The following is a 27,029-nucleotide window of genomic DNA, read 5'->3' on the forward strand; positions in this document are numbered from 1 at the left end:
TCTCCTGCTTTCAGAAGTAATAGTCTTTGATTTTTAAAAAGCGTTTTTAAATTAAAAGACATGCCAAAATCGCTTACCTTCTTGCAAGTTCTTTCTAATGCTAAAAAAAACGAACTATAGAACTATGCTCTGTATCTTTAGAAATTTAAATAAAAGTAAACAAATAATTTGTACATTATCGGGTAGTTATAACATTTATTGTTTAACCAACCAACTACAATACCGCCTGGATCAGTCACTGAACGCCCTGACTTTAACCTATATTATTTGATCATGTAATGTTTTCATCTACCCTCAACTGGCGTGATGAGACATTTGACGGTAGATTTTGTTTACTTTTATTTAAATACCTAAATTTACAGATATATAGACGGTTGTCGCTGGTAGTAGAAGATTACAACAAATAAAAAGGAATAGTTTAACTTCAAAATTGTATTTTCACGTTGTCCTTACGATTATAACAAAATTAAATAGCTTAATTAAGTATACAATAATAATAGGTTACTTAGGCGTGGCACTTACCTAAGGATTATAAAAATTACATTCCTTACGATTTCGAACAACTTGGCCAATAAATGCCTTCATCACAAAAATCATGTTACTTGTTAGAGTCTACGAGTAATACCTAACTATACACCTGGACTACACTTTTTGCATCCTACTTAATATGTCTTTTGTGAGCATGGTTGAGTGTGATGCTAAAACATTTTTATGAACATATTGCATAAATTATCATTACCAAACATTTGATGGTGATCGGTTAAAAAACAACGCAATGTATTGTGAATTTTGGCAACTTCTTTTGGCAATTTCACCAAAATAATGATAACTGAAGAATGTATGTTATACATAAGTAGGTTGTTAATTTTCTTGATTTATAAAATAAATTTAGGCTAATACGCCAGTAACAGGTGGCCAGTTACTGGCGAAATACCCTAAAACTGACGTGTTGTATGAAAACATTATAGACGAAAAAATATCACATTTCGGAACTACGACTAGGGGTAATATGTGTTTTGTATGAAGTATGAATGTACCTACTTATCTTAACTTAATTTCTTAAATAGTTACCAAGATACGTACAAAGAAATCAAAGAAAAAACTTCTACACGTTACAAATGACACTGAGCGAACTATACTGTCAGTACCTTAGTCGAAAATTAATGATTAATGAATTTAATGATGCATTTAAGTTTTTTTGGTTTATGAGATAAGTAACATATAGCAAATAGCAAAACCATTCCTATAAGAAAGAAAATACGTTATAGGAATTACTAAAAATTTGCATGTTTTTTTGTTATTTCTGCAATACGATAATATATTGATAGCTAAGGTAGGTATTAAAAACTATTTCAAGTACCCGCTTTTGTTGGGCATTTTCATGTTAACAAAATCATTATCAGGATCAGTAGGCTGCTTTAACACCATTCTTGTTCTGCTTCTTTTCTGCACTCATGTTATGAGAATAATTTCATCGAATACAAATCTAAGGTGGAAAACAAGCATACTATTTTTACGACTAAGACACATATACATATACATATGAGCATTTCACACAATACAATACACACCGTACATAATACTCACATACATATTATGAGTATTATGACGTTATAAACAATTTTGAATTAGGAATAATTTGTCAATTAAATTAAAATAGGTAGCAATTTTATGACATAAACTAATTTCAAATAACTTTAATTTGTTATAACATTTATTCACATTCCTGAATTGATCTCGATCTCTTATTCACATCCATTTCTTACATACGATATTTGGCGGAACATATTGCTATACATAGAGCAAATAAAGTACGATAACAATTGAGACATTTGTTAAACTGATTGAGTAATCATTCTGAGCATAGGTTAACAATAATTACATACTTTGCGTCTGTGCTATAACCATACGTCGGACTATAGGGGGCAGTTTGAGGGCAAGGTAAGGTTTACAAAAAAATCTTAACTTACGAGTATTATAATGTACCTAGTATTTGTAACACAGCCGTGTTCATAGAACTTGACATGCCCAGTTAACTCATTTGTTTTGTTCCTTTCTCACAGCTGCAATTGTCTGAGTGACGGATAAAGCCAAACGAACTTTTTCACCATTTTGACTTGTGTAGTCCAAGTACGTTTATAAAAAACGCAGTTAGTTGCTATGATACCTATTTGGAATTTCACATTATAAATACAAGGTACCAAATACTAAGTACAAGTACTCGAAAGTGAATTGATTGATTTGCGAACCTTACCTATCATTCTGACATGCCACGAAAATGCCCGCTGGAGTCCGACGTATGGCTATAACTTATATTTAGGTAGGTTCAAAAAATATTACACAATATAATCAGAAGTGGGTTTACTTTAGTACTTAGTTATTAACACGTATATAAGTAGTGATAGAGTGAATTTTATTTTCAGTAAGTGTGACAATTCGTCAGATGGTGCTACTAACGGAAGACAGACGTGATTATTTGAGCTAACATTAAAATCAATATGCAAAGGTAATGGCTTAATGGAAAAAATTACATCGTACTCGGTTCCGTCTACAACTCTACAACATGCCTCGATTAGACGGGTTCAATATGACCTCGCCCAATCATCCTAATTATCAAAATTAGTTCACACTTTCCTCATCAAACATAATAATTATATAATTATCTAATGATTTCAGTCCTTTGAGATCGGTTAGCCCTTTCCTTCGTTAGGTATCGTGATGGATACTGTGGCTGGTCTGGTGCGATCTGAGGCCTTGTGGACGCTGGCATGCACGGGGGCGCGGCATATCTCGTCGGTCGTCGTCAGCTTACACTCGACAACTCTGTAGTTACACGTCGGCGACCCACAGTCTAAGTCCGAGCGAGTCACAGCATTCGGGATGTTGTTCTGGATCATGGGCTCTTCTTTGAACGGTGGACAACTGGAAAAACAGACCACGTTGTATTGCCTTGAAATTAAGCATATTAAACATTTAAAATGACTGACCAGATTATAATGTGTGTAATACCAACCTCATAGGGGGTGGAGTTGGAGACCGTGAAAGAGGGAAGCTTGCCACTTCTCTGGATATGGCGAGAGACTTGATAGATCCAAATGTTGCTTCAGGGCTTAGCGGAGCTCCTAAAACTGACGCCATACCACTGGAACAAACAAGGCATTATTATGCTATAGCATTACTTATAATTTGAAATGTCAGTGATGTTAAAGAGGTAACATAGAGTCGGACCAAAAAAAGTCTGCAGCGGATTTGATAGCCCACGCAGTGTACGTGTCATTTATACGTCATAATTTCATAGAAGTTTGACGTTTAAAAATAACACTTTCACTGCGTGGGGTATCAAATCCGCTGCTATTCATAAATTACGTCATTTTAAATTAGGGGTGGTGGTCTTGACATCGGATAGTCCAAAATCGCCAAAACTCGATGACGTAATTTATGGACAGCCCCCAACACATATTCTGAGTAAGTCAGTAAAGACACTTACACGACGGAGTCAGATGGCACAAGGAAAGGTAAAGGCGGCGGGCAGGGTGCGTCAGCGCGGGCGGGCGATGCAGGCTCCACGGAGCGCGGACAGCGTGGGGATTCACCGTCCTCCACCAGCCCGAGCCAACTGCGTATACCACGCAATATACCGCTAGGACTCCCTGTAAAATTATAAACAACTAAGCATTACTGATTGATAATCTATTATAAATAATAAATCATTAAATTGTATCGAATACATCAAAGCACTTTTCCAACTCGAAGCTGCTGAAGCCTTAGAAGCGGCGCGGCGTTGGCGTTTTTGCGAATGTTTTAATCATCCTTATCTTTTTTATAAGTCTAGGTATTAATAAAAAATATTTGATACATGTCAACTGTAAAATTACTAATGGTCCATAGACACCACAGTCTCGAACAGGCTATGTTCGGGACTGTGGTTCGGGACCGGTTCCAGTTAATGGACAAGCAGTTCATGACAGTAACTTACGGGAATATTTTCTGCTATTTTGTGGGCTCAAGGGATAGAAGTCGCCGTGAATGGGGCAGTGGAATGCCAGTCTCCTTTGACGTCGCTGTGCGGCACGCATCAGTATGCATAACACGATACCTGCAACAATCAATTATATTGTTATACTCAAACCACATTTGATAAAACACGTAATGTTTAATTTTAGACCTTTCGAAGTACAACATACGGTCCAAATCTAAATGGGCTCGATGCTAGACTTGGGCAGTTTAGTCTTAGGTCGGATATTGTTTGAGTATTTAGTATACAAGCTAAAGAGTATACACGGCGTGATATGCGTATGCGTTGGTATCTACGGTGATGTTTTTACTTAGTAGTCTAGTCATTAATTTACGTCAACAGAAACCAGTAGTCACCATAGACATCAAATCATTCTGAACGTACCGCTGTTAAGTAAATTTGTTTATATCATGTACACACACACACACACACACACACATTTTAATGTTAAATTTAATTAAAAAGATAATAGTTTACATCTCAGTATTAAACCGATATACATCAATCATTAAAATACCTCTTACATAAAGAAGCCGACCACCAATGTACCTATGTCATACATAGACCACGCGGCTATTTTAAGGATGTTCATTTCATAAATTGAGGCGTCTACAGAATAATATTTGTCTTTAGAACGTACGTAATTTAATTTGTTATATCATTTGATATTCAAGGGTGTTGTAGTCTGTTTGCGTAATATTTTAGAAGAAAAATTGATTATTACATTTATTACTAACCAGCAATTGTCATAAGTGCACCGGCGACTATGCAAACGGGGCCGAGCACCCGAGAGTTTCCCGTAAATGCAATCCGCTCTTGATAATGATCCTGCTCTTCATTCTCCCCACGGACACGATACGACGTAGCTGTAAAAAAATAATTTTAATTGTAGCGTTATACAAAAGCCATCATTATGGAAAAGTCATTCGTCATTACGTAGTCTTTTATTTCTGAGAATATAATAACCTCCACTCATTAACTTTTTGCTTTTACGAAGCTTTTTTGAAAACGACGTTTCACCTTGCGATACATAATTGTTACTGACGCCATCTATATTTTAGTGTCAACTTCAATAACATTTCAAACTTAAAAATGGGTAGAAAAAGGAATGGTAATTTGAATAATACACTGGTCACCCAGTCATAGATAATTTGTGCGCTATTCTTAAAACACAATTTTCTACTTCCGGTCAATTGGTCGAATTGAATAGGCTAGTTTCCTGTTGGAAAGTTATTCCAATCATGAATTTTATCAAATTATATTCATGAGCGCGGGAAATAAACAAATTCAAAAGGTTCAACCCCACGTAAAGGTCGCCAAGGATTTTTGTTTTTTTTTTGTTGGTAAATATACTGGTACTATTGGCATTTCCGTCAGTAGAAACGCGCCTTTTTCCACTGACTCACTTTGTTTGCCATATTTAATGTATACTGTAGAGAAAATGTGGAAATTCTATACACCTTCAAAATCGACATTGTAGAAATGTAGACTAACCAGTAAGCACGCATCCCACCAGCATGAAGAGGAAGCCGAATATGGGTAGGACGATTTGGCAGTTGGCGGCGACCACGACGCCTGCCACCGCCAGGCCGCCCTCAACTTTCTCGACGCGCAGTCTCGAGATGGCGGGCGGACATCTTGGCTTGCCCACAGGGGCTCGGACTAGGGGCTCGCCTGGAGGTGACGTTGTCCTGAAGCAAAGAAAGTAGGAGTTTAGCTAATTGGTCGACAATATAATATTATAATAGTAGGTACGTATAGTTAAAATGTAGTACACATAGTCTGGAAATTAAGAGCAGTAAATAGACTACATACGTATATTAACTATTATGTAAGTATATAAGTATGTATAATTGTATATTATTATAGACGCAACTACATCTAGAAGTAGGTATGTAGTAGGATAAAGTTAGAGGTATTAGAGTCAGACCAAGCTAACTCTGCACCAGTCGGTGCAGAAGTCCAAGTCTGAAAACCAACACAAATTTTAAACTTATTTGGTGATCTGAGTGAGAATTTTTTTTATTTTATATTACAATTTATTTTAAGCATAATTTAAAACACCAAACAACTAGTATAAGCTAGGTATAATGTTACATTCCGTTATACATTTAAAAAAGAATATATATTATGTTGGAGTGTGTTTGACATCTTTGTGTGATGAATAGTGGCGAAACGGTTAAGTAATTTTAAATTAAATTTGAAATACTGTCCGGCCACGTTGGCTTGACATATGCAGCTGCTACGCGTAATGGCTCCTCTACACGATGGGCCAACGCCGGCCACTCCAAGGGATGCATTTATGCGTTAGAGGGAGCAAGTGATATTGTCATCTCATTCTACCGCATGGCTGCGTCCCTTGGAGTGGCCAGCGTTGGCCCATCGTGTAGAGGAGCCATGACAATATCACAATATGTATTTCACACACATTGGCGGTGAAACAAGATTTATAAACAAAAGTAATTTAACGAATAGCCATTAGCAATAATTTGAAAAAGATACTCAATTTATCTCTAACAAAAATAGCAGACGATACAAATTCATCACATACTTTTATAACAACTTAGAAGTTTTCTAAGGCAACGAACTCTAGAGTGTCTAAATAAGATTATTTTGTTAAGACGTGGGCGAATCTCATAATTCAAGATCGATGAACAATAAAGTATGCATTAGGTGCTTACCTACTACTATTTAGTAGGTACCTATTTAATATGAATACACAGTTTCGCACAAAGTAATTTTAGTACCTACATATTTAACTTGGGGTATTTGAACTCTAATGAAAGAAGTTTGAGTGAAGAATAGATAACCCTGTCCTTTTCAACTTTTCTTACATTCCTCTATTAATTTTTTTGCTTATCTTATTTATTTAGGAATTACCTTTTTGAATGACGGATTATTTTACAATGGATAGTTAGCGAATATTCGCATATTTTTTATGCATTAGGCACGATATTCACTGGGATAATTATTATAAACTGCTTAATATGTAGTTGTAAATACTTAGGGCACTGAAAATTCCTGGACTGGTCACTTAATAATTGCCCGGCGGGGCCCTACGGAAGACCAGCGCTGGCTATATATAGCTAGCATTATGCTGAGTTGGGTCCATTTCGTGATGCACATTTATTTGTTCTCTTCTTTTCTTGCTGTTGTTGTTCGTACATGTTTTGTGATCGACGCGAATAAAAATCTTTTATCTTTATCACTTAGAAAAAATAAGTCGTTAATATGAGAATATATCTGAATCCAGGAACTTTCAGTACGGCCCACGTATATAAAGCACCTAGTAACAGTACCCAATCAATCGATCGTTTTAGCCCCCTGACGCCTACCGCTGAATACAAGCCTCTCTGGTGTATTCTCATTTGTCTCCGCCGGGCACAGATGGGAATAGGTGTTATCACTTTTCATATAAATCACGCCCAATTATCCCAGTCTCACGTATGGTGGCGGTCGAGGGGCGGGGACAAATGGAAATTAGTACAGCTTATGGCTCTCTACACGATAGGCCATTGCCGGCCACTCCAAGGGACGCAGCCATGCGGTAGAATGAGTTAGCAATATCACTTGCTCCCTCTAACGCATAAATGCGTCCCTTGGAGTGGCCGGCGCTGACCATCGTGTAGAGGAGCCATTACACCGCTTCTCTTCATGAGTACGCCATTTATCTTGGTTCTGGGTAAGTCTCATCCACATAGGTACACTGTAGTAACAGTCTAACAGTATTAAGTCTATTTATCTCTCTTGTTGCAATACATTGTCAACTAAGTGACATTACATAACTGTTGGCTCCGAGCAAATGTCTTGTAATTTTGGCTCAGCCTTGAGTATGTCGTACGGGGGACTAAGTCTAGTTTATTTTTGCTAGTGTCTAATTATTCATTAACGAGTTTTTAAACTTTCGATGTAGGAACACCTATTAGGAAATAGGTACACGGTACACGGGTACGCATGCTCAAAGTGATACGTGGTGATACCTACCATAAGTACAAAGCAAAAGCATCACTCAGCTCAGTGGGTGTATTCTTGAATCTTGAGTGTGTTATTGACGCATCAATTTATTACTTAGTTGCTTGATGCTCGCTTCAGACGCAAATTCACTCATGTGTCGCCGCCCGTCTCGCTATAGAAAGCCAAGCCCTATACCTAAGTAAAATTAGGTAGGTACATTGCCCTTTTCGTAATACGACTAGAAACTTACGAGCACTTAGCACTAAATAGAGCACTTTAGCATCCCCCTTCTCTATTAATTCATATATATTGGTTTGGAGGAATATCACCAATAGTGTATCACATTCGACATAACATAAGACTCAATGTAATAAAACTAACTACAGTTAAAATAACTATAAGCTAATTATATTAAAATTTTGTGCCCTTGGTCGGATGGTCGGGTACACGCAGGCAGCGTTCCCGCGCTGGATTGCGATTGCAATTCTCTGCGCGAGAAATCTGCCCGCGTGGGGCTCGCCAGTTGCTTCCCTCAGCCGTTGGTTCGGTATATTATTCAAGATTCTTATAAGTACAATACAATAATATTGATTGTGTGGGCAGCACGTAAAATCCTCAGCTCTGACAGTCACGACCACTTTACTATTAATTCAATAGGTTAATAAAATAATCCGGCTGTTATAAAGATTTTCTCACTTCTCCCGGTCCAGTCTTCTTTATTAGTTCTGAAACGTGAGGTTATTTTTAGGAGCTATGCATCGCAATACCAATACCACAAAACCGTAATGTTTACTGTGTTTTATAGTGCGGCAAATGGTGCGTCTACATGTAACAGATGTGATGAAGACGTAAAAAACCCACGTAAAACAGAGAATAACGGAAAGCTCCTGGTCGTGATAAAAGGTCGACAGTTAAACAAAAGGTGATTTATTGTCTATGCTGTAATGCTGTAAATTAATACAATGGCGCACTTTAGCGTTTGAAATTTCCATACAGTGGTCACTGTTTTCATTTTGAGTGTTTGAGTAGGTGTCGTTGAAAAATGTAGGTACCTATATCTAGGCAGAAATAATATCATCCTCTTCTTCTTCCTCGCGTTATCCCGGCATTTTACCACGGCTCATGGGAGCCTGGGGTCCGCTTGACAACTAACCCCATGATTTGACGTAGGCACTAGTTTTTACGAAAGCGACTGCCATCTGACCTTCCAACCCAGAGGGTAAACTAGGTCTTATTGATTGGGACTAGGTCTTATTGAGTGGCGAAGAAGTTCAGACTATGGAGCATATAATTCAGCGATGCCCTCTGCACTCATACTCGGGACCACCAGAAGACCTGCTGCGCCTAACACCCGACGCAATTGCGTGGCTAAACGCACTGAATATTGACATTTAATCCAATTTTTAATTGTAATGTAATTTTTATTCTGTGACATTTATATAACTGCCTATTTTTGTATAAGCCATACGATTAAATAAAATAAATTGATTGGGATTAGTCCGGTTTCCTCGCGATGTTTTCCTTCACCGAAAAGCGACTGGTAAATATCAAATGATATTTCGTACATAAGATCCGAAAAACTCATTGGTACGAGCCAGGGTTTGAACCCGCGACCTCCAGATTGCAAGTCGCACGCTCTTACCGCTAGGCCATCAGCGCTTCTTTTTTAAATAATAATATCATCCACTGTTTTTAATGCAAAGAAAGTCTGATAGGTACTTACTCGTAAGTACATCTTATTTTATGCGTTATTTGTCAACAAGTAAAAGCCTTACATGGGTTTCATTCTGTGATGTGGTCTTCAAAATTATACAATTAGGTACTTGTATTTATAAACAGTGTATGCATGTTTTTAGCGTCACTTCAATCTTATTTAATTACGTTCGAAAGCCTGTTCATATTTCACGATATTCACAGATGTTACGTAGGTACTTATTTTTTATTAAGGTACCTACCAGGAGGAAGGAATAATATTGGAAACAAGCATTTGAATAATCAATGAATTCCATGTCGATAAAAAGATAGGTAAGGGTTTAAACATAGCTTTCGTTTTAATATCAAACCAATCCACTTGCTGGAAAATGATTGACATATAGGTACCTATAAACCACTTATATTATAACAGTTATAACATCAGTTTCATAAATAGAAGGAAATATTCGTAATTATACCTAGGTAGGTAAGTTGTTTTTAGTGATTGATGGATACTGGATATAAGAGAAATTACTTTTATTGTATTAGATATACCTATAAGTACCAAATTGCTTGTGTGCCCAGTCACAGTAGTACTAACATTCTGAACCCAATTTTACGAAACTGAAATGTACCTAATCATAAATTTATAAATTTATTTGTAGTTTGTTGTGTTTATTTGTCGCCAACCCGCCTGCCAAGCGTGGCGATTATGGCATTCACCCCCCATCCGGCACGTGTGGAGGTCCAAGAGGGAGGCCTATGTTCAGTGGACGTCTTATGGCTGAGATGATGATGATGATGATGATTTGTGGATTCAAGACTTCAGTTATTTTTAAATTGCAAAATCGATGAAACGATGTTTTAGTCCTTGTTTTTAAAACCTTGTTTTCCAGTAGAAAGCAACAAACGCCCGCAACTATATTTAATAAAAAAAAATTCTGTGAACGTCACGCATAACTCTGTACCGAGTCACAGAATAAATAATAGTACTAGGTACAGAAGACTCACTCCCTAACAAAACGCGTCTGTTACAATCAGCACAGATATGGCCGCTAGGTGGCGACAGCGCCACGCGCGGCTTATGGCAAACCCCATAATTGGGGCCGAACGGATGTACTTTTAGCTACCTGTAGCAAAGCGACGAAATCGCGGAGTGAGCCACGCCTGACCGAGTGGATAGGAAGATAGCCATCGCAGCTACTTGATGCCTATTTTCCAGAATTCAATTGTTTCAAAGTATTTTAGTCAACAGATTGCCAACAAGAACTCTACATATACATATCAATTTTGATTTCGCGTTATAACTAGAATTTAATAGCTTTTTAAGTGCCACGTCGGCTGTTTACGCCTGAAATTGGCGATAATGGGCGCCTTTACAACATCTAATGTTTACTTACATTTCACCACATCAAAACATCGTTATTGATATCAAAGTAACTTTAGTATGCAAGACTACAAAATATACTTAGGTCTTTGGGCCGAATGTTTTTATTTACCTACAGCCAGAAATTGAAGGTTTGTAAATGGAACTTTGAAAATCGGGAGGATATTTACCTATAGACATGAGAATCAAGTGGAAGAGCAACAGAAAATGTGCATTAGAGTCGGACGAAACTACACTGCATGCCATTTGTATGCACAAAGTGTGGTAATGTCATCATTAATGACAAATGTCTACAAAAAATGATTTTCCGGTAATTTATACTAGAAACATTATGCGATATGTTCTCAGCCTCAGAGGCCCAAACTTGTCATGTTGTCAAAACTACTGACGTCGCTCCTTCAAGCGTCATTTCTTTGTATTTTTTCGCATTTGACGTTCCGTTGAAGCGAAGAATACCGGAGTAGAGGTCACATAATATCAACTGTATAATTAACCAGGAAACGTCGCCTTTCTCAGACGTAAAAATGATTAAAATACAATAGCAACTCGACCCAGTCCGCTTATGGAGAACAAAGAGTGTAGGTAGGAATGATTTATTTAAATAATTGGAGTTACTTCCGTTTAGATAGTTATTTAGGTAGGTGTGGTAGCTTATAATATGTTAAGCCCAATCCTCTATTATTTATAATTCTCTTTCTTTTAGTATTCTCTAAAATTCTACAGGATCTGACAATTTCGCTGCACTTAAATGCTTTAGGTACGAGAGCGAAATAACGATCTTAAACTATTGTATAGTTCCATTATTTTTCTTTTTTTTTCAGCCATATATCAAGATAATTAAAGTTATAGTACTTTGCTCTAGCTAGCCTAAGTAGTCGTTGAAATAGCTATTTTACAGGCCCCTAATAAAAAAGCTCAAACCATGTTTTATTCAATCTGTACCATTTACGTAACCTTTGCGTGTAGGTATGTATTTACCTATTTACGGCTGCCAGTCCAAAACTAATAAGTTTTAGCGTCAACCCATTTCTATGTCATCTAAATCCCAGTAAAGCTAAAAGAGTGCACGACACAATCGCCTATTGATCAGCAGTTTATGGTTAACGGTGTTTCCGGGCCGCCGGCGCCATTACCGTACAGTTTCCGATTCGCTGGCCATAGACAAATTCGATTTGAGCGCGAATTTGAGGGAACTCTATTGTTACACTTCCGGAAGAATTGGCCGTGTTTCTATCTCGTCGAATACCGGAGTTTCCTGCTTAACAAATATATTTTGGTCAGCCAACCGTATCGGTGGCAATGTAAAACAAATCAGATTATGGTAATCCTCAAAGACAATGATCCTGACCACTGATACTCTACCATGTAAAAAATATATGCATTATTTGGATTACCGAAATAAAATATTATATATCATTCTTTGTTTTGATAAACACTAACCGTTAAATTCAGATGGATGCATTCGGCTTTCAAAGGAAGTGTTAACGCGTTAACCCATTTAATTCGGCTCTATATTTGACTCGTGCAGAATGCAATGATATTAAAATGATTTATACAATCAAATGGTAAAAAATATTTATTGATACAACGAAATACAATTATTAGGTAAACATAATAAAAACTTGAATTGAAATAAAGAAATGTTTGTGATATTTTTTCATTTCCGCGTTTCCCGCACGTGTGCCCATTCATCTTTTCTGCTTATAAATCCGTTTTTACCACGATTAGCCGCCAGTAAACCATCAGTGTCACACGCAAAGATTACCTGCCTCTGATAGGTTATTCTGGTCGCACTGGGGGGCAATTTACCGTCATTAGCCGCTGAGAATAGTTCGCTGTGTGGGGGAATAGAGTGACTTCGCTCGCGGTATCCTGTCGTATGTAAGGCCAAACAGAATGTTGGCAAAAAAATCAGTTTTACACTATGACGCATTTGGCGCAACCCGTTCTGCGTAAGAAACTATCGTTCGAGAATTATTTTAAATAGGTGTCAAAACTAGACTATCTATGTAAAGTATAGTTTCGTTACAGAGAAAATGTTCCCGGTTAAAACATCAGCCTGTTTCTAGAGGAAGTAGCTGGTCCTTAGATGCATATGATAAAGTAAAAGTAAAGCCACAAATCTTTGAAGATGGAGGCGCATTTTCTGAATCCTGAGCTCCTTGAACATGCATATGTACAACGAGCTGATTCATTCATAATGTGGCCATTCAATTTTGCGGTTGAGTGTACATAATTGTACAAAGTAAATGTATTCTATAAGGTATACATCAATCACCAGGCAGCAATCTACAACACAATCAAAGATTGCCATCTATAAACTAGTTTTTCCCACACCGCTTCGCCTTAACTCAAATTGTTACAAGTAGATACGTAACGTAGGTATACACGAGGTACGATTTCCTTATTACGATGCTCGGTGAATGGGATACTCTCATCACAATTTGCGTTAAAGTGAGTGACGGCAGCAATAAACCGACGGTGTCTGGATATAAATAGAAATAGAAGCGCTCCCGCTTATTATTTCACACTAAAATTAACCGAGGGGCTGACGGTTTTACTGGGTTGAATACTTTCTGAGGGCTACTAAGATAATAATCGAGAGATGCATACGCAAACATAAATAAACCTCCCGTAGACTATAATATCGTCTGCTGCTTTGGTGCTGATGTTAAACTACGTTTATTAGCTTTATAATGTTTAGTGAGACTTGTTTTCCAAAAATTACACCTACTGATTTCCCTACGAGGGACGTCTGAAAACTTATAAGTCTAAGGTATTTCGAGGTTGTATATGTGTTTATGATACTGGCCGCTAGAAAGGCCATTTAAAAATAAATTATTAAGAAAACAATATGTCAGATTTTTATTATTCTGTTTCGAGATATTCAACTAGAAACTACATAATGTGTGAATTACCAGCGAATATTACGAAAATTGAGCATCGTGCTGTAATTAAGTTCCTTACAAAAAGTGAAAAATCACCGCAGTGTATTTTTGAGGAAATGGCTATTATTTACGGTGCTTCTGGGCCTTCTTATGCCACAGTCAAAAAGTGGAGTCGTTTATTTAAACTCGGGCGGGAATCCATCGAAGACGACCCCCGCTCAGGGCGGCCAATATCGGTAGTGACCGAAGAAAACGTAGCCAAAGTCAAAAAGTTGGTATTGGAAGATAGAAGAATTAAGGTTTGGCAAATAGCTGAGGTCCTAGGTATAAGTAAAGAACGAGTCGGAGAAATTTTACACGAACATTTGCACATGAGTAAAGTTAGTGCTCGTTGGGTGCCGAAAATGCTTACTGCCTTCGATAAAGAACGTCGTGTTGAAACTTCCCAGGCGTTTTTAGACTTGTGCGAAGATAATATAGACGAAGTTTGTTCCCGAATAGTAACTGTCGATGAAACATGGATCAGACAGTATGACCCGGAGTGTAAGTCCGAATCAATGCAGTGGATTGAGAAGGGGGAACGGCCGCCGAAGAAATTTAAAGTGCAAAAGTCGGCCTCTAAGTTAATGGCTACGGTGTTTTGGGACTGTGATGGTATTCTTTTAATCGATTATTTAGAAAAGGGTTCCACAATAAATGCACTTTATTATGCAGATCTTGTAAGACAGGTACGACAAGCAATAGTTGAAAAAAGGAGAGGTAAACTAAGGAAAGGAATTTTGTTTTTGCAAGACAACGCACCCGTCCACACCGCTCATGTTGCGAGGCGTGCTTTGAAGGAAGTTGGCTTTGACGAAATCGACCACCCACCGTACAGCCCCGACCTAGCCCCTAGCGACTATTTTCTATTTAATAATTTGAAGAAAGAGTTGAGGGGAAAGCGATTTACTAGTGACGAAGAGATGAAGGCGGCCGTAGAGGAGCATTTTGAAGGGCAAAATAAAGAATATTTTTTTAATGGGCTAAAAGCACTATATAAAAAATGTAAAAAGTGCATTGATTTGGGAGGAGATTATATCGAAAAATAAACAGTGATTTACCTTTGAAAATTGTGTTTTTGTATCTTAGGCTTAGAAGTTTTCAGACGTCCCTCGTATGTTACAATTAAAAAGAAACACCATCAATGATTTAAAAGGCAAGTGGAAACAGAACAGAGTATGTCAACAAATCATCGATTGCTGGCAACAGTCATCACATGCGCATATTGAGAACAGCCGCCAACAACTAGTCGTTATGGTTTGCAGTTGGTACTCGTTATTAGCCAAGGTATAAATGGTCAATAGTGTTTGACAAATCAGAATTTAGAAACTAGAAAATCTAAATTTCTTTGGGAGATCCGTAGGTACCTTGTGGCCACATACAAGTCGCACCAAAACAAAGTCTGCAGCGGATTTGATAGCCCACGCAGTGTAAGTGTTATGTATACGTCATAATTGCATAGAAGTTTGACGTTTAAAATGACACTTGCACTGCGTGGGCTAGGGTCTGACTTTATACATCAAATTTGTCGTCTTTTTCGACTGAAAATTTGGTTTGTCAGGCATATATTGAGTTTTTAGTAACCTACAGATTGAGTTTTAAGGTAGCATGCCATTGGCCTTTCTTCCTGCCCCTATTTATAGTTAGGTCTATACGACTTGCTTTTAAGGCCGGTAGAGACAAAGTTTTATTTCCACATCCATTAAAAATTAAACCTACTTTGACAGAGATATGTACCTACACCTACTATCGTCCGTCAATGAACTGTCAGTAGGTAACCCTCCTTACTTTAATGGACCCTTTTAGGTAATTGGAAAGCGGAAACAGAGGGCTTTCACTGACGTAAATTGCTACAGACGGAGGAAATTTTATTGATTTTTTTTTATTATACAATGTAATCACTGGATATTAACGCTCAATGCAATTTTTCATGTATATGATCTACGTTAAAGAGCCTTCTCTGTAAAAAAAAACTAAATAGGGCTTAATATATTAACGCATGAGTACATACTTGAAAAAGTTTAAAACTTAACAGACTAGGTACCTGTCTAGGCTAATCATTTAATTTTTAACCCTTAATTTGACCACGCCCAAAATACTGGAGATATTAACCTTTGACCCTCTTTTTGCATTTGTTTTTCCGAACCAGAATCAGTCCAACTTAATGAGCGCCAAGGAGGTTTGAACTCATGAACTTTCCTCATTTTGCGTCGAATTAAGGTTAAAATATTAGTGTAAAACTATGAGTCAGTTGACCCAGAAGCCAGTAAAATAAACGTATGACGCAGTTTTAAAACTTCAGTCTATCACACGTGCAGCCTTGACCAAGAATGTCTGTATTGACAGTCGGAGAGCTAGGTGCCCCATAATTAGATAATACAACTTCTCACGGACATGCAGTCGTCACCAGGAAGCGGGTAATCATTCATTATTGTGTTCTGTGAATGTCTCTTCATTGTTGGATACCAGTTTAATGCAACTATTTTCATTTAAAAGATATTTGTATAGATAAATACATATATAGGTATCTTCTGAAGTTAAAAGACGCTGATTACTATTGCCTATTATTGTAGTTCCAAACTTTCAACCTTTTGACTTTATATTGTTTACCAATTCTACCAATCACGAAGAAAGAGGTGCGAAATTGTGACGTGGCATAATTATTCGTCCACCTCAACTTTCTACGCCTTAAAGTTTTGTAAATAACAACGTCAGAGGTCGCCGGTGACATCTCTTCAATCTCTTGTCACACGGTTGCCATCTTGCGCGCTGTTATGAAAACATTCGAATTAACCTTCTGTAAACGCTGGACGTAGGTTGTGGTTGTAGTTGTAAATTGTGCATTAGCATAACCTTCCGTCGTCCAACGATTCCGTATTGTTTACTAACAAGCCGCGACTGCTGAATTGACTGACACAGGAAGTGTGCGCTTATTTTGCCGAGTATCTTGAGGCAAAACAGGTTTCGAGCACATAATTAGCTTTATGCTTTCTTATACACCAGTGTTAACCTCTTGCTGAATACTTTATTTTACGGAGCCCCTTGTTGCTAAAGAACTGCGTGTCACACCATTTTAACCCATGTGACAATACTTGCCATGTTTTCTTTGCTGATGTTCGCTGACACTTTGGCGAGTTCTAAAAATGTATCGCAACCCCTAGAGGTCCACTCATATTACTCTATAATATGAAGTGGAACTGGAGATGAAGTCACATCAGTTTATAAAATTCAATTTTTCTGTAGGCACTTTAGATTTCTCTTTCTTATCTACATTATAACTGTGCTCAATGTTGGAGGTTGTTTACCCTTTGCCATCGGGGTAAGTAATGTCATGGCAATAAGGGGGTAATTGTTATTGATTTGCCTTGATTCTTATAGAACTACTTAACACCATTTTGAAATTCACACAAAAACAAAAACACAATATGGTCTACTCGTACTTTAGGTGAGCATAAAAATATTTACAGTAAGTACATATGGTCCTACTTTTCCGCACTAGTGCGTGAAATATCACTTTTCATGCGTATGTCAAAAGTTTAAAGGGCCATATGTACCTACTGTAAAACTTTGTACGATACACGAGCGAATAGGTAATTCGCAACTCGTGTCGATTTAAAACACTCCCTTCGGTCGTGTTTTAATTTATCGCCACTCGTTTCGAATTTCCTCTTTTCCGCGCTTGTATCGTAAATAACTATTAGAACCATTTTCAATTGTCTCCCACTAAGGCCGCTAATTGGCTCATCATGAGAAACTTTTTATCTTCGCTAGTGTGATTTCTTTGTATTGTGTTGTACATATTCATAACTATAACACGTATATTAAAGTAATTATGATAGTAGCGGGGTCGGAAGCGGCGGCGTGGAAACGGGACGAGGTTCAACGTCCTCCGACCAGACTCCTCGCAACGTGCAGCGCAACGTCACACCCGTTGACATTTCATTTCGTTCCAATTTTAAATTTAAAGAATATAGACAGAGCACGTTCGAAAACTAATGAGTTTTATGCTGTGAGTGGTAAAGGAGGGTGGGCTAATTGGGCCTTATGACCATCAAGGACATGCGATATGTCACAGGATAGGTTATTCTAATTGTACCTATATAAGTTGTAATTTTTTTACTATGGCAGGTAGTTCCAAATGTTTGTGTGAAATAAGTTATCGCTGCTTAAAATTAGTGTGAGTTGACGTGTTTTTCCAACGATGGCCATGATATCAAATGTTGGAATCAAATTACTAATAGTCCACGTTTTCAAAATATAAGGAGCTAGTCCTTTCGACGAGACCTTTTAGACGCGTTCAAAAGCTCATTAAGCGTCCTCATTAGTCGAATAAATTAATCATTCGCCATCATCATGTGAATGCAGAAATATATCAAGAGGAACTACAAGAACTTTTTACGATATTCAGACGCTGCTTGTGGTCTATTTGCAGTATAAATTATAGAAATTCGAATGAAAATGCACCGCCTGTCGTCCGAGATTCCGGTTCGACGTTTGAATTTCCGCCGGAGGCGTTTGGATCGGATCGGAAACGACCCAACCGGGCTTCTAAAGCGAGTATGCCTGTGTATTACAGACAACTCAGACAAGTACTTGCAATAAAAAAAACAACGGGTTGCACTCCGGGAGTGCCGACAGAAGTGAAAACTCAAGTGCCAACAGAAGTGAAGACCCATCCTCCTTTCTATTGAAAAACTTTAGTTCCGAAATTGCTGGTCAGTGAGCTTGTTTAAAATTCGAAATTCAAATTTGTAGCGTTAATTGTTTAAAATTCGAATAGAAATTGTAAAGTTACCTTGCAGACCTCGCATCTAAATATGTATATTTGGTCATGATATTTTGAGTTTTATTTACCAGTGCTAGAGTTCACTTTTATTAGCGATTTCATCAAGATGTAGCCGATGTAGATGTGATGTGTGTTTATTGAATTATATTTGAGTGATATAAAGTTGGAATATAACTGTGAGATCCTCGTATTTCAATCCGTACAAGATTAGAACCTTTTTCATGTAATGTCATTGAGTTTTTCGTTATTGATTTAAATGCCATCTAAATGAGTGGCCATCTAAACGTTACGGTCACGTGATCGCGTTACGCTATCTCGATTTTATCATTTTTCCCCACCTCAAAAAGTGCCCAGCGCCGCTAAAGAAGTTTTCACTTCAAAAACAAAAGAACAGCAAATGCGTTCTATTCTTAGTTTCATTTGATAAAACTAGTTTGAATTTTCTAGCTAATGCATTAGTTAGACGATGCGATTTTCCTTAAATAAAAAAAAGAATTACTCAAATCGGACTACGGATGTCGGAGTAATCGGTGAACGTATATAGATAAAAAAAATAGCCACAACCGAATACAGAACCTCCTCCTTCTATGAAATGGAAGTCGGTTAAAAATAGTGAAGTTTTTTCCAAGTAGTTTAGTTTCATCGCTTATCTGCGCACTTAACTGCTAAAAAAACGTTTTTATTGGAACTATCAGGAATTAAAATTCCAGCTAGTTCTATCAATAGAACCGATAATAGAATTAGCCGCTATAAATCAGCATGAATTCGTTGAATTTAAATTTAGATCTCTATTGAATCAATCGGACACGTCTAGAAACGTAATAAAATATGAAATATGTTTTCGAATCGAACATGTAACCGGCATTCTTTTGTTTTCACGCATTCTCACGCCTAATCGCTAAGATAATGGTTTCTTTGTAAATAGATGCACGGTATAGGAAAAACGTGCTTAGCGGTTTACCTACGTATATATAACTATACTATAGTTCGTTTTTTTTAGCATTAGAAAGAACTTGCAAGAAGGTAAGCGATCTTGACATGTCTTTTAATTGAAAAACGATTTTTAAAAATCAAAAACTATTACTTATGAAAGCAGAAGAATATAAATGATCGTATTAGATTCATACTTGTTACATATTTGTCGTAACTTATTTTTAAAATGTGTTTTTCAATTAAAAGACACATCAAGATTGTTTACCTTTTTTCTAATGCTAAAAAAAACGAGGTTTAGAGTAGTTTTATTTTCAAGCAAATGTGATACTTATGTGGACCTAACGAAAAAGTTGAAGTATATAGCATAAGTATACGTGGATTCAAAGGCACCGCTAAAGGAACGATATATTATTGCTAGGGGTAGAGACTAAAATTTCAATATCGCACATGAATTCCTAAACGTTCGGAGACAGGTTACCTACAGTCTTTCATGTTGTCTATAAAGTTGCACGTGGCAGGAAAAAAAAGCAAATGAAATTACTCGTTTATTGACGGCTTCTGTTCTTTATCACGTGAAGTAAACGCAGAAAATAACCAAAAAACGTACTTACGTGATGCAATATAGAACATCCATAAAGATAATGTAGGTTTAATTGTGTTTGCTCAAGTGTCGTAAGCGGGAAAGGTGGAAGAAAAATGCCGTTGGCAAACAAAATGAGACTGAGGAAAGAATGCATTTGAGGAAGAAAGGCTTTGTAACCCGAGCGCAGTCGGCAGTGTGTAGTCATAAATAAATACATACGAAGCGTCTGGTTGACGTAACTGGTGACCGAAGAGCTGGCGGCTACCTCGCACAACGTATCAGTATTGCGATACAGCGGGGAAATGCCGCCAGCATCCTTGGTACAATGCCTCAGGGGCCTATTTTAGATTTAAGCTAGTTATTAATTTCGTTTAGTTGTACCACTGTATATATATTGTATGTAAATAAATGATTTAGAACACTTTGTAATACTTAGGTATATTATGAAGCCATGTTACGCTTTTCTATTCTCAAATAAAATTGCTTGTCATAATATAGACGAAGCTCTAGTACATTTATGACTTCAAATGGCGGTCGACATGAATGATATCTACTTATCTAACACGCATCACTGACAATTTTAACCCTTTCTCCATTAATATACCTACCCCGAAGTCCGAATAGGTATTTTGTATTATCACAATACGTATCTACAAAAAAAGAGTGGAAAGGTGCAACAAGTGCACTTTACTATCGTTAGGATTTTTCCAACTACATACATACATATAACCTAGGTACTTACTTACTGTTACCAAGAAATCAATATGATTCTCATAGTTCCGATCTACACACTACTATCTAGATTAGTTAATTTAAATAAGATAGTTTGTCTATTGATGACGCAACCAAGCCATAAATAAGAAAGCACGGGATCGCAGCTCTCGTCAGAGATGCTAATGTCAGCGTAGCACCTATTGAGTTAGGCAAGTTAGCACATTTAAATTGTAACTAAATATGACGGAGTATGTGATAATTGTTAGTGTCTATATAGAAATAAAATATATCGTAATTGTATATAATATACATGGCTACAAATTAGAATGCGCTATGTATTTTATGTAGAGTCCGTCTAAAACATGTCACCATACTCGTATTCCAGTAAAAACGGTGAGAAATATTGATTGTCCAAAAATAGACTTTTCTATCTCCGTGAACACAATAAGTAGGTGTTTAGCTGGCCTATTTTCCACTTTTCGAGGATATTATGTTCAAGTTACCTCTTAGTATCGCGGGTAGTTCCATCCATAAACATTTTATAGTTATTATTTGGAGTAGGTATATAGTTGTATAAATATTTTTGTTTAAATCACACGTTGACTGAATATATATATGTGAAACACTGTGTCACTAAAATATTTTTATCTAAACTAAAGTAAGTATTTTTATCTAACTTCGTAACCTTAAATTATTTACGTGTCGTAGAGATAATGGAAGACAATAGTTGTTTCTTTAGGTTAAAACACGTATATGTAAAAGTACGCATCCGATGCTTTCTGGTCTAAACTAATATGTCTTTAACTTTCGGGAATTGAGCACGCAGGTGGAACCTTCTACATGAATGTCAGGTTTACCTTTTACTTTTTGAAACAGGTACCTAGTTAGTCTCGTGACATACCTACATATGTATCCCAAAAGTTGGATTCGTGTTGCCAGGGTCCTATTTGACTCGTTACGTACATTGACAGATTGTGATATGGCTAAAATATGCTCGAAGAAAAGGTGACACGCAAGGTGTCAAACTGATCGCTTCCACAACTCGAGTGCTATGAAAGTACTCTACTAACTAGCCTATTTTACTACGAAAACAAAATATCTAGAACAAACTATATGGTCTAGGCATGTTTAGCTTATCGTTTAAGGGTTGTTAGAACTGTTAAATGAGTAAAATGACAATAGGTAACGCTGACGCCCGGACTGGTTATGGAGGCGGCCATTACGCCCCATACGTCACTGGCACGTGGCACGTCACTCCGTCCGTGACGTCATGACGTCAGCTAAAATAAGCTTCGCTGTCATTCAAGGCAATTTCAAAAGTGGTAAAGCGTCGATTTAACTCTGCGTTCTGAATTGCCGAACCACAATGATTTAGTCGTTCGTACCAATTCGACTGCCGCCATTTATTTATACGCGTGTTCGGCTGTGAAATATTTGACGTCTCGTAAAAAAAAACAATATTTTTCACCTCAGCAGCTCGAACAAGGGTACTTTGCTTCTTAAAAACAGTGAGCAAAATGCGATTTTGCTCACTGAGTCATTTTGTCTCACTCTCACTGAGTGAGACAAAATGAGTGAGCAAAATCGCATTTTGTTCACTGAGTGAGACAAAATGTCATTCAAGTGACCTTTATAGTCAAATGTCATTTTTAACATGCGGGGTCTAATACAAATTCGATATACTTGGGTTCTATTATCTCTGTCCCTCTAGGTAAGTTCTCACTGCTTAGGGTGAAAAATTTTGTGTACTACACGAGATCAAAGTTATTTACATCTCGTGCGCTTTTGAATCCCTTACTACGCTCAAGATTCTAAATTAGATTCACTCGCTACGCTCGTGAATCTTTTATAGAATCTTTCGCTTGCACGGGACTCAAAATAAGCACTCGAAGAAATAACCAACTTTGATCTCTTGTTGTACAAATAACTATTGTAGCATAATAATGTAATATAGCGTTAATTATAACCTGTGGGAGGCAAATAAATTCATCAATAGGTAATTGTAGACAAAAAGTTTTAAAAATCACGGTAATTATCAATAAAACGGTAAGTTAATTAGTGTTTAGTGCAAGTTTACATTTGCCAATAAAAGCAAGTAGCCAGTAGCCAAATATTGACCTAATATAAAAACTGATTATATGTATGTATAAAAACTGAGAACGTTGCTCTCAGTCGTTATCTCGCCGCCTTGGGCGAATAAGATGCATAAATGAGTCTAAACTTTACATTGTATTTATAAGCTAAACTAAACTTGGAATTTAATTATAGTTTATCCACGTGTCGGATCGAATGTGCCAACGCCCGCCTATTACTATGCCCATAGTTTCAAGAAAACGTGAAAGTTTAAATCGATAGCTATATTTTATTGACAGAGCATTTACAAAACCAATCGTCGAAGTGAAGTCGTCGATGGAATGAAGTGATTAATTGGGTGGTGATGGAAGTTAACGAACCACTATTGTGATTGCTATTGATTAGCAATTACATTACCAATTAACACTGCAGCTTGATAGCTTCAGACTCTATAGAGTTCAGGGCAGAGTCCGCAGAGTACTTATAAGTACATGTTTTACGTAAAATTTAATTTACTTTGCTAACATTTGTATGGGATCGGCATGGGCTTTGATCACGTGGCATAGTAACTAAGATAATAGATATGGAATCTTTGTTATTTAGTTTTTTATAGAAATGCGTTTATACACATGGTTTTGTAGAAAACAGGTCTTGGAACTTATTTGTTAACTTACCTAACCTACCTACTCAGGTAGAACGGGAACTGTAGAGATATAAATATAAATTTGGAATAGAATTTCAGGGTGGCAAATACTTTTGGCGCCTTGCTTCATCTCCTGACTGTATTGAGTATGAGTATCAACTTTGTGATTTATTTACAGTATGAAATAAAACTGATGAATACCCATACTATATAATTAACACAGTTCTACTTGGTATTAAAAAATGTAACAAGGACTCATTCTCAGCTAGACAGTTCACAGTTTTAAAGTTCAATGACTGCAATACGAAGGAAAACATCACAATAATGTAGGTATAAGCTACGCGTACAAGGTTGATATTAATTTTGATGTTTATTTAAGTGAACTGTCCTCTATTCTGGCAACATGTCAATTCAGCACGTTACAGCCTTTGCTTACCGAGCCTACATTTCAGGGTTTCCACTATAGTCAGGACTTTCTTTGTTACCCTAATTATGCCTTCATTGGAGTAAAAGAGTAATTTTCGAAAATCGGTTTTTGCGGTAGGCTTTCAGAGCTTTAAATACGCGTGGTTGTTGTGAGCTCGAGGTGACATACGGCCTGATTCGAATTAAGGGGTAGGTATTACGTCAAAAATTTGCTAAAGGTCAGTGCCAAAAGTGACGTTTTTGTTTGAAGACACGGCACTTTTGAGACTGACATATCCGATCTTTAATCTATTTAGCAAATTTTAGATGTAGGTATCTTAAAGTTCAAATCAGGCGGATAATATACCGACAGGTTGACTAAAAAATAAAAGCATTCCCGTTGCCAGGGAGGTTTTGGGATTATACTGAGCAGCTTTTACTATGGAACCAACCCCGAAATCGCGAAAAAATTGTCTGTTTCATACATTTTGGCTGGTCCATTTTCTATGGGAGGGAAAATATTTTTTTCGTGATTTCGCGGTTAAAGTAGCTCAGTATAATCCCAAAACCTCCCATGGCCACAAGTATGCAATTATTTTTTAGCCACCGTGTATAATGGCCAATGGGTGGCATAGCTCGGTAAGGCTATGCGAATAGGTAACAGTGGCAGAATGGCTCATCCAGCTCTAATGGTAGCTTCCGGCTCATTAATACGAACGGCGCGGCGTAGTTGCTGATGGTACTGTGTAGGTCTATGTTGGTACTAGTAGGTACCTATAGGTAGAAGTTACTAGTTTTGCTTAGTTATTGGGCTCTTGCAATATTTCCAGATTGAACACATTTTGTGTCGATTCTCCGAAGGGAACATACGAGTAAAAGAATGTAAAAAAACGCGTTGTTTTGTCCATAGTCCATAGTAAACTCTGAACCCTTATAGTTTTACCATGTCCGTCTGTCTGTCCGACTAGTCTGTATCCTAGTCCATGTTTCTATTATTCCTATTGCTGGAACTTACATGGAACAGGTCGATTTTGCTCTACATATTTTTAAGATCAGGGTGCCTAGCCCAGATGACAATCGTTTGCGCTTCGATAACGAAACGCTTTGTGCCTCTCTATCACTCTTCTATATTAGTGCGACAGTGACAGTTCCGTTTCGTTCGCTACAGAGCGTAAATGATTAACATGGTGTACTTTCGTTTCGGCCAAATACATTTCGCCAAATTTCACTTCCCAACAAACTTATCGCAATAGTTTCATTTCCCAAAGGAACCTTTAGCAAAGTTACACTTCGCATATAATTTATTTGGTCAAATTATCATTTGGCATGATTTTACTTTGTCAAATGTTATTAGGACAAAAACTTATTTAGCAAACGTTTTTTATTGTCTAATATTATATTCCAAAAAGATGTTTGGTCAAAATTGTCACTTCGCAAATTTGTCAAATAGGCATCTCTATTTAAAGTACTTTTTGTTATGTTATAATAGGTACGTTAAATTCTACGTAATTTGGGTGGGTTGGGTTAGGTTTGAACTGCGATCCTCATAAAACGGAACCGCTATCAGAAAAGTGGGTTAGGTTAGGTTAGAATTGCGGTCCTTACAGAAACGAAATTCTATGTACTAAAAAAAGGTCATCGAAGTGGATTAATTAATTTAATAGAATAACGAGATGTAAAAAAATTGCATGACATTTTAAACTAAAATGTGGTTTGAATATTAGTGGTTATTTACTATTTTTGGGTTACAATGATTACTTTGGTGTTATTTGCTTTAATAGAATAGCAAGATGTAACAAATTTGGTTGTCATTTTACATTAAAATGGAGTTTTAATTTTAGTGATCATTTACTACATATTTTTGGCAGTAAGAATGTTTTTTTTTGACGTTACATTTTACTATATATATGTAATGACCAGTTAAATACTAGACAAATAAAATTCTGCAGCCTCCACTTTATTGGTATGTAAATTGTATGCCATGCAATATTTTGGGACATGTAAGTTATGCTTAATGATACATTTGACTAAATAATATTTGGTAAAATGAAACTTGTCCAAGTAATTATTTGCTAAACAATAACTTGCCAAAAAAGACTATTGCTAACTGAAAATTTGCGATAAGTTGTTTTGCCAAACATTTTTTTGGGAAATGATAATTTGGGAAACATAGTTTGGGATGTGATACTTTGGGAAACGATTTTGGCCCATTCGTTAGTAAACCGATTAACATGGCTATGCGATCTGTGGTTGCACCCGGGATGACTCGATTGTGCGCGCTTAAACTACTTCTGGCAAAAATCCTTCAACCTAATTACCGTCCCAAACCACCATTTTAAATAATTAAAAACTGAGTCGATTCTCTTTGTGCCCTTAACGAACTGAAATTGCTTAATTGGCGAGAGCAAACAATGCAACACTTAACGTGACTAACATTCGCGAACTTATAATACGAGTAAGCTTAAAATGTCTAACATTTCTACCTGTAATGTAGTGAGTACTTAATTCTAGTAATAATATTTCTAGCTAGCAAGCCTACAAATTAAATCTTAGATCTACCACGTACATAGGAAAACACATTCAATTGTTTACCGTATTTGCGCGTAATTCTAAATTTAACTGGATTTTTCAATGGCTTTTACGGTAGTTAAGATACGGTAGTAATTTAAATAATTCGTACGGTAAAGGAATTTAGTATCAGTAGCATGTCTCAGTGACAATACTATGTATAATGAGGTCTCTAGTCCCTAGCGACTTTTATATTGATAGAGTCGGACCAAGAAAATCTGCAGCGGATTTGATCACGCAGTGCAAGTGTCATTTATGCGTCATAATTTCATAGAAGTTTGACGTTTAAAATAACACGTGAACTGCGTGGGCTATCAAATCCGCTGCAGCCTTTTCATGGCCATGGCCT

At 37.0% G+C, this 27,029-nt stretch overlaps 1 protein-coding gene across 3 annotated transcripts in view; it reads right to left on the reverse strand.

Moving 5' to 3' along the window:
* Window positions 1–417: 417 nt before the first annotated feature.
* LOC134664356 (uncharacterized) overlaps window positions 418–27,029 on the reverse strand; it is a 72,481-nt gene continuing 45,869 nt past the window's right edge. For all 3 annotated transcript variants that reach the window (XM_063520933.1, XM_063520936.1, XM_063520935.1), the window contains exons 2-7: window positions 5,510–5,706; window positions 4,753–4,881; window positions 3,973–4,096; window positions 3,488–3,646; window positions 3,014–3,142; window positions 418–2,922 (exon numbers count right to left, since the gene is read on the reverse strand). In XM_063520933.1, the coding sequence (XP_063377003.1) occupies window positions 2,691–2,922; window positions 3,014–3,142; window positions 3,488–3,646; window positions 3,973–4,096; window positions 4,753–4,881; window positions 5,510–5,706 (970 nt within the window). In that variant the 3' untranslated portion in view covers window positions 418–2,690. The remainder of the gene's footprint in view (window positions 2,923–3,013; window positions 3,143–3,487; window positions 3,647–3,972; window positions 4,097–4,752; window positions 4,882–5,509; window positions 5,707–27,029) is intronic.

This window comes from Cydia fagiglandana, chromosome 5 (genome assembly GCF_963556715.1).
Source record: "Cydia fagiglandana chromosome 5, ilCydFagi1.1, whole genome shotgun sequence".
In the NCBI taxonomy this organism is placed as follows: domain Eukaryota; kingdom Metazoa; phylum Arthropoda; class Insecta; order Lepidoptera; family Tortricidae; genus Cydia; species Cydia fagiglandana.